This window comes from Meriones unguiculatus, chromosome 3 (genome assembly GCF_030254825.1).
Source record: "Meriones unguiculatus strain TT.TT164.6M chromosome 3, Bangor_MerUng_6.1, whole genome shotgun sequence".
Taxonomy (NCBI): Eukaryota; Metazoa; Chordata; class Mammalia; order Rodentia; family Muridae; genus Meriones; species Meriones unguiculatus.
The window spans coordinates 126076258-126090587 of record NC_083351.1 but is presented as its reverse complement, the minus strand read 5'-3'; the positions used below and the strand labels follow the sequence as shown (position 1 = coordinate 126090587).

At 42.6% G+C, this 14330-nt stretch overlaps 1 protein-coding gene across 1 annotated transcript in view; it reads left to right on the top strand.

Moving 5' to 3' along the window:
- Positions 1-14330, top strand: part of Lifr (LIF receptor subunit alpha) — a 63181-nt gene that overhangs the window by 25993 nt on the left and 22858 nt on the right. Inside the window, exons 4-7 of the mRNA XM_021652075.2 lie at positions 1399-1529; positions 6557-6720; positions 8435-8609; positions 10650-10904. Of these exons, the coding sequence (XP_021507750.1) occupies positions 1399-1529; positions 6557-6720; positions 8435-8609; positions 10650-10904 (725 nt within the window). The remainder of the gene's footprint in view (positions 1-1398; positions 1530-6556; positions 6721-8434; positions 8610-10649; positions 10905-14330) is intronic.

The window sequence follows — 14330 nt, the reverse complement described above, 5'->3', positions numbered from 1 at the left end:
CCCTCACGAGTTTCAGCAAGCTTATACCCTAGTCTCTGTTTGCTAACAATTGGTCCTGGTACAAACACAGTGAGATATTCCCCTTTGGTGTACATTTACTGAGCATTATTGCAGGCATTGAAATGACTTGTCAGTTAAAGCAAATGTGGCTGTGCTGCAGAAACGGCCTTCAGAACTTTGCTTTGCTTATGAAAATTGAGGGCTGGCTCTTGCTCTATGTCAGCTAGGATTTCTACCCTGAGCCTCTTTTCACTACGAGGTCACTGGAAAGAGAAGAGAAGGGACATAGTCTGTGCTGGCTTTTAGAGCTCTCTTCCTGAAGTGGGTAACTGTGACTTTGGCTCAGATTCTTCTAGCCACATAAAGTCACGTAGTCACTCCTTGTTTTCAGAGGGGCAGAGGACAGTCTTAAAGTAAGTCTAGGGAAGGAGATCCCGGAACTCTGGGTAAACGGTATGAACGCTGGCTGTGGCACACTGGCAAGAAACTTAGGTCCTGCTAAGCAGAGGCTCACAAGAGCTAATAGCAGTACTGTGAGCTGCTTGCTGGCTGAAGTGCAACGTGACTTCCAAGGGAGTAGACACCATGAAGTGTGTTAGAAGACACAGGCGCAACTTCCTCTGCAGAAAGAGAGGGAGACTTTGTAGCCAGGGTGAACTAATGAAATGATTTGGAGAATTCTAGTGGTTTCAGGTCATAAGGTTAAGGAAGTGAGCCTGGAGCGCCAAGTCCACAATCCTAAGCAAATGAGGAGAGAGGGTTGTGATTGGTGCTGGGTCAGGGCTGGTGTGCAAGAGGCCTGGAAAGTTCTTATTAGTAAAACTAAAAATGTAAATATGGTCCATAGACATACAAAGGACCGTGAAACAAGAAAGGAACATAGTGTTTTATCTGTGAGACTCTAAAGTTCAGAGGGACCTGGAAGCCTTTCAAAACCAAATGATGGAGTTTTGTTGAAAGAAAGCCCGAGTCTGGTGGGTAAGAAGAGAGGGCGTGCACACAGGGGCCACTTGTCCAGTCTCACTTCTCCCATCAGCCCCTGCTGAGCCCTGCCTCCACAGTGAGGCACTGGGTGATGTCCCTTCATGTTCTGAGCTGAAGAGACCAGTGCTGTGGAGCCGAGCCTCTCTGGCAAGGATGAGGTGGGATTTGACCAGTGTGAAAACCTGGAGGCTCCTCAAAGGTCCACACCTGCTCGCTCTGTACTTTCTGGCTGTTCGGTCAGCCTTCCTCCTGTCACCGCTAACAGCTCTTTGTTTTGTCTTTGCATATAGTACATACACCCCAACCTAACTCAAAAGTGTAGGGTATTTTCGAGTGCTTCTAACATTAATCAGGTTTTTGTGAGCGTGGAACTATTTTTATCTGCTTTTTAAAGTTCTGTTTCTTTCATTACAGTTTCCGTTCTTGCCACCGATTAGAGACAACAAACTTTAAAACTCCAGCTCTTTCACCTGGTGCCCATGAAGTAACAATAAATTATCTAGATGGCTTTCAAAGTACATTCACACTGTCTGAAAAAGATGTTTGTAAGTAGTTAAATATAATTTCTCTTTTATTCATTATTATCATTGGCATTTGCTTTTAGTTCTGGGGATAGGAGCTCACCACCTAGCTCAGGCTGGCCTTGAACTTGTGATTTCCAGCCTCGGGCCCAGAGGATTTAGCCCAGAGGTGTGTGTCACCACACCAGCCGGGAATTAAATTTAAATGGAACAAAGTCGCTTTGTTAATACTGTTGTGCTGGGTAGCTGGCACAGACCTGTGAGTCTTTGAATTTCGTTTATGTTACTACCTTCCTTCACTCAGTGTCCTTGCTGAGGAAGGAAGCAAATGTCTTTCCGTCAGAGTAGAGGAAGCTGAGGTCCTTCCCTTACTTGCTTGCTATCCTAGCTAGCTTGACCCCCTTTCCTGTGCATGTCCCACTCTTTCTCGGGTGTCCCTTGTTCTAGGAGACTGGTCTCTGAGGCCGCAGAGGTGAAACCATTGCAATGTTCACTCACATGCAGGCATGTTGTAGTTCTCTGTGGCAAGTTCCCTTGACTGAATTCATACTGTAATGAGGAGTTAGGTATTTCCCATGTGTCTTTGTCACAGGAAGCATGTTCCATGAAGGAAGGGACAGGGACTTTGTGTTCCACACTGTGCGCAGGCATCTGGCAAGGGTGAACACCTAGGACATTGGCCACCAGTGTGCAGGAAACACAGAGGCAACTCGGGCAGGCAGGCAGACATAGAACTTGACTTCCGTAGGTCTCTCTCATCATGGTGGCAAAGAGGTCTCTTAGCTTGTGACCACAGATAGGATGGTGTCGTCATAACATGATGAACCATGTAAGGCTATAGGCAGGGGAAGAAAATAAAGTTCACTCTGGTTTGTCCAGCTCTGTGGAGTGGTTATGTGCGGGGAAAGGTCTATGTCCAGACACAGCCCTTCCTGATGGCCGGCTGAAGGAGGGAGAGCCCTTGCCATGGAGCCCCGACAGTCTGAGTTCAGCCACCAGAGCTCACATAAAGGTAGAAGGAGAGACGAGATTGCACACACTGTCCCCTGACCTGCACACGTGTGGGTTGGAGGTTGGGGGTAGGCGTGAGGGTGGGGTTGCCAGCTGAGCCACTTTGTCCGTTTAAACTCCTTTCTATCCAAAGTTCTGAGTTTCTAGAGAGCAAGTTAAAATAGTCCGCAGGTGTATGTTTTCGTCCAAAAGATGGGCAGGTGGCAATCCATGGGCACCCCTAGGCAGCTTGCTTTGCTGTTGGGAAGGGAAGGGAAGGAAGAGTGGGTTTTTGTCTTTTAAATCCTTTCATTTGTAATCATGGCCTTGGCCGTCTCGTGGTGAAGATAGGGAGGGTGACCTGTGTTTTGCAGTCACCCACCTGCTAAAGAGTAAATTACATGGATTGCTGAGGAAAGGAAGCATCTTCTTCCTTTTCTTTCTTTTCTCCTTCTTTTACTATATATTTAAATGTTTTATTTAAAAATATTTTTTCATACAGTGTATTTTGATCTTTCCTTTCCCTCAAATCCTTCCAGATCCCCACCTCCCTACTCACCCAAATTCATGTTTATTTGTTGTCTCTTTCTCTCTTAAACAGACAAAGAAATAAACAAAAACCCTAAATCAAAACAAACTGAAAAACAGAAAATCAAGACCAAAAAAAAAAAAAAAAAGAGGAAAAAAAAAGAGAAAAATTCCAAAAGCACACAAAAAACACGGAGTCCATTTTGTTTTGGACACCCTCCTGGGTGTGGGGCTGCCCTGGGTTGATTTGCCCAGTGGAGAGCACTAGTTTCCCCTCTCCTGTCAAGTATCAGTTGCAAATAGCTTCTTGAGTAGGGGTGATCTTCCCCTGCTCAGTGCTGGAATTTAGTCTGGTTTGAACCTGTGCAGGTCGTATGCATCCTGTCGCAGTTTCTGTGAGTTTACAGGTGTCTCAGCGCTGTTGTGTCACGAAGACAGTGTCACCCCACCACCTCTGGTGGTTACAGCCTTTCCACCTCCTCTTTTACATAGATCCTTGATCCTTGTGGGGAAGGGTTTGATAAAGACATCACATTTAGGACTGGGTGCTCTAAAATTCCTCACTGTGTGCACATGTGAGTCTCTGTGTTATTTACAATCTACTGCAAGGAGAAGCTTCACTGGTGAACACCAAGTAATGCTCTGAGCTATGGGTTTAGCAGTATGTCATTAGGAGTTATCTTATTGTTATGATCCTTCAGTAGAATAGTAGTAGTTGGGCTCATGATGTATCTAGTGTTAGGTTCTTGACCACTTTAGACTGTCATGTATAAGTTCCATCTCATGGAGTAGACCTTAAACATCCAATCAAAATATAGTTGGTTATTCCCATAACATTTGTGCCACTATTACACAAATATGTCTTATAGGTAGGTTGCTGTTGTAGTTCACAAGTCTTGTATTTGGAAATTTATGATTGTTTTTCTTCTCCAGTAGTGTGTAAAAATTATCTTCCAATACTATAAATGCTCATCAGTAGGGCTAAAGCTTCTAGTTGGGTACAGCTTAATTTCCCCATGTACAGTGACATAGGAAATTGTGTCTTCAGCAACAGAGCCTTATCATCAGGTTATGGAAAGTAACCAATAGAGTTGGCAGTAGTCTGCGATGTTTGGCGGTAGTGGTGTGGGACTTTAGCCAATGACTCAATAAGATATAACCCAATTTCTAGCATTGGAGGTTTTACTTCTTGGCACAGTATGTCTACTTGGGGCACTGTCTCCACCATTATGTAATAACTCCATTTAAATTTTGTTCATATATGTATGTATTTTAGAAAGCTCTTATAGTACAGACATACAGGTTTCTATATGTCTTATCAAAAGGCCTTTAGTGTTATTTGTAGGAGGGAAGCATCCTTAATGGGTTAGCATTGCTGCAGTTCAGGATGTCTAAACTGCATCCTGAATCCCACCTTGGATGCTGCTAGCTCTGTTCTGGTTATTCTGTATCTTGAATCCCACCTTGTATGCTGCTAGCTCTGTTCTGGTTTTTCTGGTACCTGAACCAATCCTCTCTTGGCACCAGGTCCACTTTGTACTTCTCATTTATCCATGCTTTCTCATGCAGCTTCCATTTCAGGGTTCTCTGTGAAGTGTTCCATGCCTCCATATAACTGACTTTGTTATATAGCTCAGACTTTAAATCCACACATTCCAGGTCATGTACAACACTAAATATGAAATCTGGCATGAAACACTGTGTTTAACAAATTTTAATGAAATTCAATTTTGCAAACTTATTTTTAGGACCCTACACTGACAGATGAATAATGGCTAATTCTGCCATTTTCCTGTATTTGACAGCCATCCGACTTACTCTTGAACATTTATTTACTCTTGAGTTTTTTCACTTACCATGACTTTATTTAGTGACCCTTGAACTTCATAAGAAATGAATAGAAGGGGGAAAAGTCATCTTTCTGGATTTCCTCTGACTTTTCTTCACATGTCTATCATTTGAGGAAGAATCTCGCAAGAACGTCTGCCTCTCTGTTTCTGCCACTGATGAAGCCATGTTTCATAGAAGAGGCCACCTGCCTACACTGTTTCCCACTGATCAAGGCTTTTGTTCATGTGCCGTGGGCAGGGAGACAGGGGGACATGAAGACATAAACATGAGTCTTCCCGCTGTGGCATTTCAGTCTGCAGCTCCCCCCCATACATGCTCAGCTTCTTGAGCAGCGTTTATCTCATCTTCTATCATTCAGCGTCAGCCACAGCCATCCCAGCCTCCTGCAGTATGCCCAGACGAGCCTTTCCTTCTATGCGATGCTTGGCCAGGGTGTTATAACACAGCCGTAGAAAAGTAATTAACACAGAAGGACCACACCCTCATTCCTGTCTGTACTCTTCCTTCTTCCTGAACTCGGTCGTATTTGGACTGTTTGACACTTGCTGCCTCTCAACACTGTGGCCCTCTGTTTTGTCTGTTTTCGTTCTGCTTTGAGCTCTTTCCACCTCTGGATTCTTGCTGATATGACCCAACTCTTTGAAAGTGCAATTGTTTGTCGCAGCCTCTATGTCTGTGTCCATGTTCCTTTTTCAGCCCCACACAGCAAGCTCTTCTGGCCTCCATACATTGGCTCAGCTGGTTGTTCTCACAGAGCCAGCTGCAGAATACTCTGCCCACCCACCTCTTTCCTTCCAGCCAGCATATGGCATCTTCCCATGCTTTTCATGCCATTTCCTTTCTGGTGCTTCCTGGGAGTTTATAAGGGCCCTTGGGAGAAATCTTGATTATTTGTTTCTCCTTATGGCGAATCCTTCATTCCTTCGATCCAGTCATTTCTTCAAGGCAGATTTTTTACTTTTTCCATATTCAACATTGAGCAGGGTTTGGAAAGTAGCCTCTTGCTGCTCTAGCTGAGATTTCCCCAACACCGCCCCAGCTGATTGGCTTATGTCTGTCTCTGGTGCCTGCGCACCGTGCTGAACACAGTCCAGCCAGCCTCTGTCAGCACCCTCTGTCCTTCCCTTCTTCACAGTCAGCCTCTGACTTCTGCGTGCCCTGCCAAGTCTTTAGAACAGTCTCTGTTGTTAATGACACTCACAGCCTGGAGTAGCTCTTTAAGTGGGTGGTGTCCCCTCATATGAGGTGCTGCTAGGAGACATGTGAGAAGCTGTGAGAGGGCACAAGCCCTCCATGAGCTGTCCATTTTCTTAGGCTCAACCTGCTGTCACCCCAGCCAAGCTCTTTCCTGCTTCCTTGCAGGTCCCTGACCAGGTGACACTAGAGCACTGTGGGAGCCCTGCTGCTGTGCTGCTCTCTGCAGTGGGAAATGTGTCATGTATTTGAAACAACCAGCTGACAGTTTTCTCAAGTTTGTCTCATTAGTCACCAGGAGCTGCCTATACAAACAAAAACCTGTCTGCTTTTTTTTTTTATTCTTTTTCCTGTGACAGGTTCAAGGGTTTGCTTTTCATGGCACGTTGTTTATTTATGAAGTTTAGAAGTTACTGATAAATCTAAGTACACTGAAAAATACATTACTTATTTGACTAAAAGTTTTTGCTTTTCTTTCCTATTTTAAGTTTTAATTCCAGACACTCCTGAGATCTTGAATTTGTCTGCTGACTTTCCGACCTCCACATTACAACTAAAGTGGAGTGATAAAGGCTCTGCTTTTCCAAACCCGTTGAATGTTACCTGGGAAATCAAGGTTCTACGGAATCCGAGTATGGAACCCATAAAATTAGTAAGTTTGGGCAAAAACACATTTTCCTATGATACTAAAGAAACCACACAAATTTTAAAGCTTTTGGCATCCATGAGTTTGGGGGATACTGAAGAGATAGACTATCTTTCAGGGTCCTTCAAAAAGCCATATGATATGATTTGAAAATCACTCATGAGCCGGTGGGATGGCTCAAGCGTAAAACCACCAGCCATCCAGGCCTGGCTGTCTGTTTGATCCCTGGAACCCATAGTGGGAGGAGAAGACTGAATTCTGACAGTTGTCCTCTGACCTCCACGTGTGCACTATGGGGTGTGTGTGTCCACACTTACAGACAATAACAGAAAAGTTAACAGTAAAAATATTTTTAGATCACTTGTGTAATGATAATGGAAAGTATTAAGACAGGTCCTCACTGTGGCTTGCAGTACTCTCACCTCAGCCTTCCTAGTGCTTGGATTGTAACCATGTTTACCTCCTGGTTTCTTTCTATCACTTATCCTCATCTTCCCAAACATGCTCACAGCGCTTTTTCATTACAGTTTTCATCAGTGTGTTATTAACTGCCCCAGTGGAAGATGGGAGTCCTGTCTTATAACTCATCATGTCGCTGGTTTCCTGGCTTGCTGCTCCCTTCCTCTCTCATTCCCACCCCAGTTTTCTAACTTCTTCCAATGTAGTTGAACTATTACAAATAGGATAATTTTCTGAATACTAGTTTCAACTTTACCTTTCTCTGGAACTTCTTATATCTTACTAAGTTTTATTTCTGCATTTAATTATTTCAATACTAATTTGTCTCTGGGTCTAATGAATCTCCTTAAAATGTCCCAGTATACTAGGTATTCTTTTTTTCTGTTTATCTTTGCGTGTAAATCTTTCTGTGGCCCTCAGCCTGACCCTCCTCCACAGACGTGGATGGTGTTTGCAAAGCAGAGTGGTAAATTGCTGAGGCATTTTAGCTTTAATTATCAGAAGATCAACAAGCCTTCTATTACAAAGAAGATGATGGCAATTAGCTTCATCTCTTCCTCTTGGAAGTGTGAAAGGCTGGTAGTGGAGACACAGGCATAGCATGTCTTTTGTAGGGGTGTTTAAGTAGATGCGGTTTACAGGTTGGAACATTTTATCAAGGTTTTGAAGGTGACGCTCTACTCCTTAATTGTGTGGATATAGCTTCATCTACACTGTTGAACCCTAAAGGGCTCATTGTAGTCCAGTCTGTTACCCCATGAACTTGTTTTATTTGATTTTTCTACGTTCTATTTTTCCCCCTTTTTTTCTTAGAACTTTTCTTCTTGAGAAACTGGATTTTCGGACTGGTTTTCTGGTTGTCTTATTTTTCCAGTTTCCCATCTACTTTTTGCTCTATTTTCTTTTGAGTGGTCCCTCCTTTTGGCTTTACTTCTTCAAGATATAGGCCCACCAATTATTTTTCCTTCTATGAGAATATGGAAATCATTTTTATAGCATTATTTTTTTAGGAGCTTTGTTGAATGTTTTGATGAGGGTCAACACCTACCGTGCACAAGGGAACACAATTGAGTAATGATGGTGTTAGTCTAACTTCCCTGCTACTCTCTACAGAGACAGATTGTTGTACAAAAGTACAGACCATTTACCTTTTTATAGCATTACACCGTGGCTGATTGCACATAGGTCTTTCTGCATGTTTATCCTGGAGAAAGGCAGAACGTAGCACTATTTGGAGGCATAATTTTGTGTTTGTTTTTAGGTGTCACTCAACACAGTGCTGAGTGGTAGCGATTTAGTCCACCACTGGAATTGGACATCAGACCTGCCCTTGGAATGCACTCCTCACTCTGTGGGGATTAGATGGTACATTGACAGTCATCACTTCTCTGGTCATAAAGAGTGGAGTAGCTGGAGCCCTCTGAAGAGCATTTCTTGTAAGCTTACCCTTACTGGTCCTTGTTTCACCTGAGTTAGACTGCTTAAGAGGGAGGCTTGCTATATGTCCTGAGTTTTCTGAATCCTAGTGGCTATCTTCTAAAGTGGCCACCCCAGAACTGTGGATTAAAGAAATCTGAGACCCGTCCCAGAAAGCTGTGCTAAAAATCATCTGTCTGTTAAATAAAACCCTTCTAACGGACAGATGAAAAATGCTGACAGAGTGAATGGGGGCCCAGGGTCATCTATGACAATAAAATGAGGTCTAGAAAACGTTTGGTGTTCACTGCAGGTGGACAGTCTATGGAGCAACATCAGATAAGGAAGGACCAGAAGCAGCTGAATAAATATGGAGACTGGCAGTTGAGCAAGACACTGCAAATATAACCTTGGACAGTTGAGTTTAGAAATGAGAGGAGGAATGAGATGAGAGAGGCAGAATCGGATTTGGGGATGGGTGCTTATGTCTCCCAACAGTGTCTGTTACTTTGGCTGGCTGGAGAGGCTGTTCACAGAGATGTCCAATATAGGAACTAGTTGGGTAGGAATGTACAATTTTACCTTTAATACTACGAGTTTGAGGCAGTGAGGTTGGAAAGGTCAGTCTGGCATCCAGAGACATGGGTGTGGCTGGAGATGCCCCTTTGGGACTCACAAATATGTATGTGATTTGAAGTGCTTCAGTTCTGAAGGCCAGTGTATCTTTGGGGCACTTGGAAGCTTCCCCTTGGAAGGTTTCCTATCTAAAGAAATTCTGAAGGAAGACCAGCAGCCCGAGGACTAAGAGTAGCCCAGAGCTTCAGTGTGGTGGAACCCCAAAGGGGAGGGAGTTTGGACAATAAATCAGAGGAACCTTGGATCAGACATGGGACTTCAGTTAGAATGGTGGGGAATAAGCCATCTGTCAGACAAGAATCAGGGGTAGAAAGGAGACCAGATATCATTGTGTAAAGGTCAGCTGTTAAGAGTGGAGCTGGGGTACGTGACCTTAACCTGCAAACTTGTGATTAAAGAACCAGCTGCTGGTTAGGATGTGGTGTGTTCCCCACTTGTTTGCTGATGAAAAGTAAATCTGCTCTAAAAACACAGGATAGTTCCAAAGGGATAAACATACTTATCGAATAATATTGTCCGTGTGCATATTCTGCATGTGTATATAACCTGTGACCTTTGACCTTGGCCTGTGATCTGGTTCTGTCCCTGCAATAGTAAAAAAGGCCACAGTTTTGTTTCTTGTTTGTGTCTTCCTCCTTTGAAACCTGAGAAACATGCTTTACATTTGGCTCCGCCTTATTTCACGCCATCCACAGTATATTTGTAAATACTGGACTATGTTAAGCTCATCTTAGGAGTCAAATGTGGTGGCTTACGCTTGCATTCCTAGCGTCCAACAGAGACAGGAGGATTGCTGCAAGCTTTGGGTCAGCCTTGGCTCGACAGTGAATTCTAAACCATCCTGGACTACAAAACAATACCTTGTTTCAAAATAATAAAAATAAGGGGCTCTGTTGGTAAAGTACCCTCCACTCAGGCTGTTCTGTGACCCCCAAGTTTGGATCCCCAGCACCCGCCTCAAAGCTGGGCCTGGTAACACCTACAGCCCTCACTTTCTGAGGATGGGCAGATGATTGGAGCTTTTCCTTCTAGCTAGTCTAGCTAAATTGATGAGGTCTGAATTCATGAAGAGGCCCTATCTGAAAAGATAGAATAGAGAGATGTTGAAGAAGACACCCATGTCAACTTGTGATCTGAAAAGATAGAGTAAAGAGATGTTGAGGAAGATACTCCATGTCAACTTGTGATCTCCACATACATGCACAACACCTACATGAACATATACATCACACACACACACACACACACACACACAAAATAGAGGTAAAGATAGGTAAGTAAATAAATAAATAAATAAATGAATGAAAACAAAAAATCCTAGGAGACAAAAAACAAACAAACAAACAAAAACCTGATGTTCTAAGGACACACTTTTGTGTACAAAAATGTCTGAAATGTTTGTCCTTTCTCTTGTTTCTTTCTAGGGATTCGTAAATCTGAGACTAATGTTTTTCCCCAAGACAAAGTGATACTTGCAGGCTCAGACATAACGTTTTGTTGTTTAAGTCCAACGAAAGTGCTTTCAGGACAGATTGGCAAGACATATTGTCCTCTTATCCATCTTTATGGGGAAAATGTTGCAATCCGTATCCAGAATATATCTGTTTCTGAAAATAGTGGAACCAATGTGGTTTTCACAACAGAAGATAACGTGTATGGAACAGTTGTCTTTGCAGGCTGTAAGTATATCCTGCTAAATAGTTCCTCGTAGCCTTTGTTGGTGCCTTCCAACTTTAATTTCTTGTGTGCAAGCTGATTCTGTTCTGTCTTTATTTCCTTGTTTAATGCAAATACTATACAAAGGCTCTAGAGCACTTGTATAGGAGCCTAAACTTGTCTCCCTCTCCTACAATTCCCTAATAAGGTCAAGACATCAAGCAACTAAGGTTTAGTTTAAATTCTTAACTTCAGGGTTGACTTGAAGTCCTTAGTTTGTGTAGTATTTTTTAATTGCTTAGGAATAATTTCATACACATTAGTTTCGCGTTTAACTAAAATACACCCTTAAGTAGTCAGGTTTAACTATTATGGTGATTTTGGTATCTTTCCCAACTTTTAAGTAGCATATTTTAGGACAGCAGAAAGACGAAGGGTGAAGAGTCTTATTCTTCATGTTTTCTGCTTGTGGCATGGGCTCCCTCACTCAGAGAGATCGATCCCTGTTAGGTGAGCAATCACTCCTGCAGCCTAAAATACGTCTGGCGGTATTGGGCTGCCTGTGCAGCTTGTGCAGAATGTCTGCAGATAATTACATGTTTAGGACTTTCAGTTCTGATATTGAACTTTCTCCTTTCTCCCACGTGGCACCACCTGTGGCTGTGGTGCCCTCATTTCCTGAGTGGTGAATTTATAGGTTCTGGGTTTGGTCTCTGGGTCCCATGGCTAAAGGTGTGCAAGACAGGTTGAGTGGATGTTGTGATGCTCCCTTTGTCAGTTTTAGCGGTTTGTCCCTTTAGGGCGCTTATGAAGAAGCCTGTCAGATGCTGGTAAGCCACCAGGAGCTGAATCAGGTGGCCCTCAGCCTGTTGCTCCTGTTATCATTGCAGTATTCCCTCTCGCAACCCCAGGGAGAGTCAGGCTAGGTTCACTTCTAAATCTCAAATTGCCTTTCCTTCCTGCTGGGGGGTGGGGAGATTCCTTGTAGCTTTTCTCCAACTGCACCAGAGCCTAAAATGAGAGGCAGTGGGAACATAGTGAAGCTGCTTCAGCGGTCACCCTGAGGTGAGCGCCCACTTACGAGTGTAAAAGGAGGGCTGGATGGAGGGCTCAGAGTACCTGCAGCTCTTCCAGAGGACTCAGGTTCTAGTCCCAGAAACCACATGGTCACAACCACTGTAACTTTTAAGCTCCTGGGGATCTGATGCCCTCTTCTGGCACCTGCGGGCACCAGGCACACATGTGGAGTATATAGCATATATTTAGACAAAGCATTGGTACACATAAAATAAGAAATAATAAAGCTTTACTATATTTTATACGCACACAAATGAAAAAAAACAAAAAACTTTTAAAAAATCACAGTAGAGTAGTATAAAGTAACTCGGTGGGGGAGGCTGCTAGCCTTGGGTTCATTTCCCAGGACTGCCTAAACGGGGTTAGGTGGGGGCACACAGGCTTGTAATACAATCCCCAGGCACTCCACAGTACAGGTAGGAGGCCCAAGACTCCAAGCACAGCCTCAGCCAGCCCCAGGCCCACCTCCTCTACACCAGACACAGTCTCAGAACAAAACAAAAATTAAAAAAAATGGGAAGACACTCTATAGATGTATAGATGTATGGTTTCCATTTCTGTAACCTCAGACATTTTATATTTTATTACAGCCCTAGGGTAAATGCAGTCATAATTTAACCTTTGTGTATAATGTGGGAAGTTTCAAATGTTGCTTGCTCTTCACCAGCTCAGAGCAGTGCTGCAGTCGCCTTCCTCATCATCCAGAGCTCTTTAGAAATGCCCGGAATAGGTTTTAGTATAAAGTACAGAGAAAGATTGATATTTTCATTGTTCTTGTTCTGCTTTCCCTTAATGCTATCCTGTTAATCCTCTGTTTATTAAAAAGTGACCTTTAAAATCAGCTTTTTGTTTCTTCCTGAACACATTCACACTCAAATGTACTTAATTTGTGGATCACTGTAAGATTTCCATTCTCATGACAAGGAGTCTTGCAATCCAGGTTGGCCTAGAGGTCCTAGGTAGTCTAGGCTGGCCTTGAACTCACAGAGCTAAGCATTTCTCTACTAGAGGGTAGGTAGGATTAAACATGTGTGTCACCATGGCGCCACTTAATTGCTTTTTAAAAACTGTATTTTATGTTTGCTGCATATTAACAACAGCTGGTTTCTGTCTGGATCTACCTAGCTTCAGTTTAATTCTTTGAAAAGAAAATCCGTACATTTCGAACATTGTCCTCTCATTCTGTTACACTCCTGTTTCTTTTTAATTCATTCTTATTATTTGGATTTTAAGTAATAAGAATGAATTAAAAATTAAAAATTTGGATTTCTAACGTGCATACTTCACACCCTAAAATAATCATCACTGTAAATGTATCTAAGATTCAGCATGTAATTTTAACAAAGTGATAAATAATTTTGCCTTAGATTTAAAATAACTTTCAAAATAGGCATATCAGTGTTTATTTACTTGTCTAATTATAAAACTGCCTGCCAATAAGGCAGCCATTGATCATCCTCAGTGTTAGCCAAGACATCAGTAGAGGATCCTGTGAAATCTCAGCAAGCAAGAACGTTGCCACACAGTCCTGTGACTTGAGTGTGATCCGGGGAACCCACATCACGTTAGGAGAAAGGCAACTCTGCTTGGTTGTCCTTTGACCCCCACACACGCTCTCTCGCACACATGTTGCCACACACATCATGCACACATGCAGTATTAATAAATAAATTAAAACTAAGTAAAATGTTACTGGGCTCTCTAGGAAGAGTATAACTATAGAAAAAATTGTATTCTGGTTGACATCTAGGTACGATTTGAACAATTCACTTTCCTTGAAAGTAAAATTAATTTTAGAGAATATTTCAACTGGCAGATAAATTGTTTTTAACTTTTGTAGAAGATGAAAAAATTGCATAAATATGAAAAAATATTTGCATAACTATAGTATTTAGGATAGATCGGTATCAATACGTGTTTGGTTATGCTTGATCACGACATAATTTTCTATAACAAAGTGCCAGACTGTGATGGTTTTAGAAATCACATTGAAGTTTTAAACCTTCCTCCCCAGAATTTACTTTTTTTTTTAACTATGCCTTGATGTAAAGCCAGAGCAAAAGGTCTCTCTGAGCAACCACTGTGACATTTAGCACCCTCGCTCACTTTCTCAGTCACAGTGTGTAAATGGACGGGATGTGGGAGTGGCTTCAACCTGTATATTCTGACAACTTCTCGTAGAAGACTTTGAAGTAGAATTTAAAGAAAAAGCAATTCAGTTCATTTCTCAAGTTGCTGTTGGGCATTTACACATGAGCTGAGTTGAGAGTTGCTCCTCGGGGTTTTTAATCCATTATTTCTAATGCGCTACAGACTAACAACACACCTTACAGCAACAGTGATAATTTCTGCGCTGTTCAAGAGAAATGTGT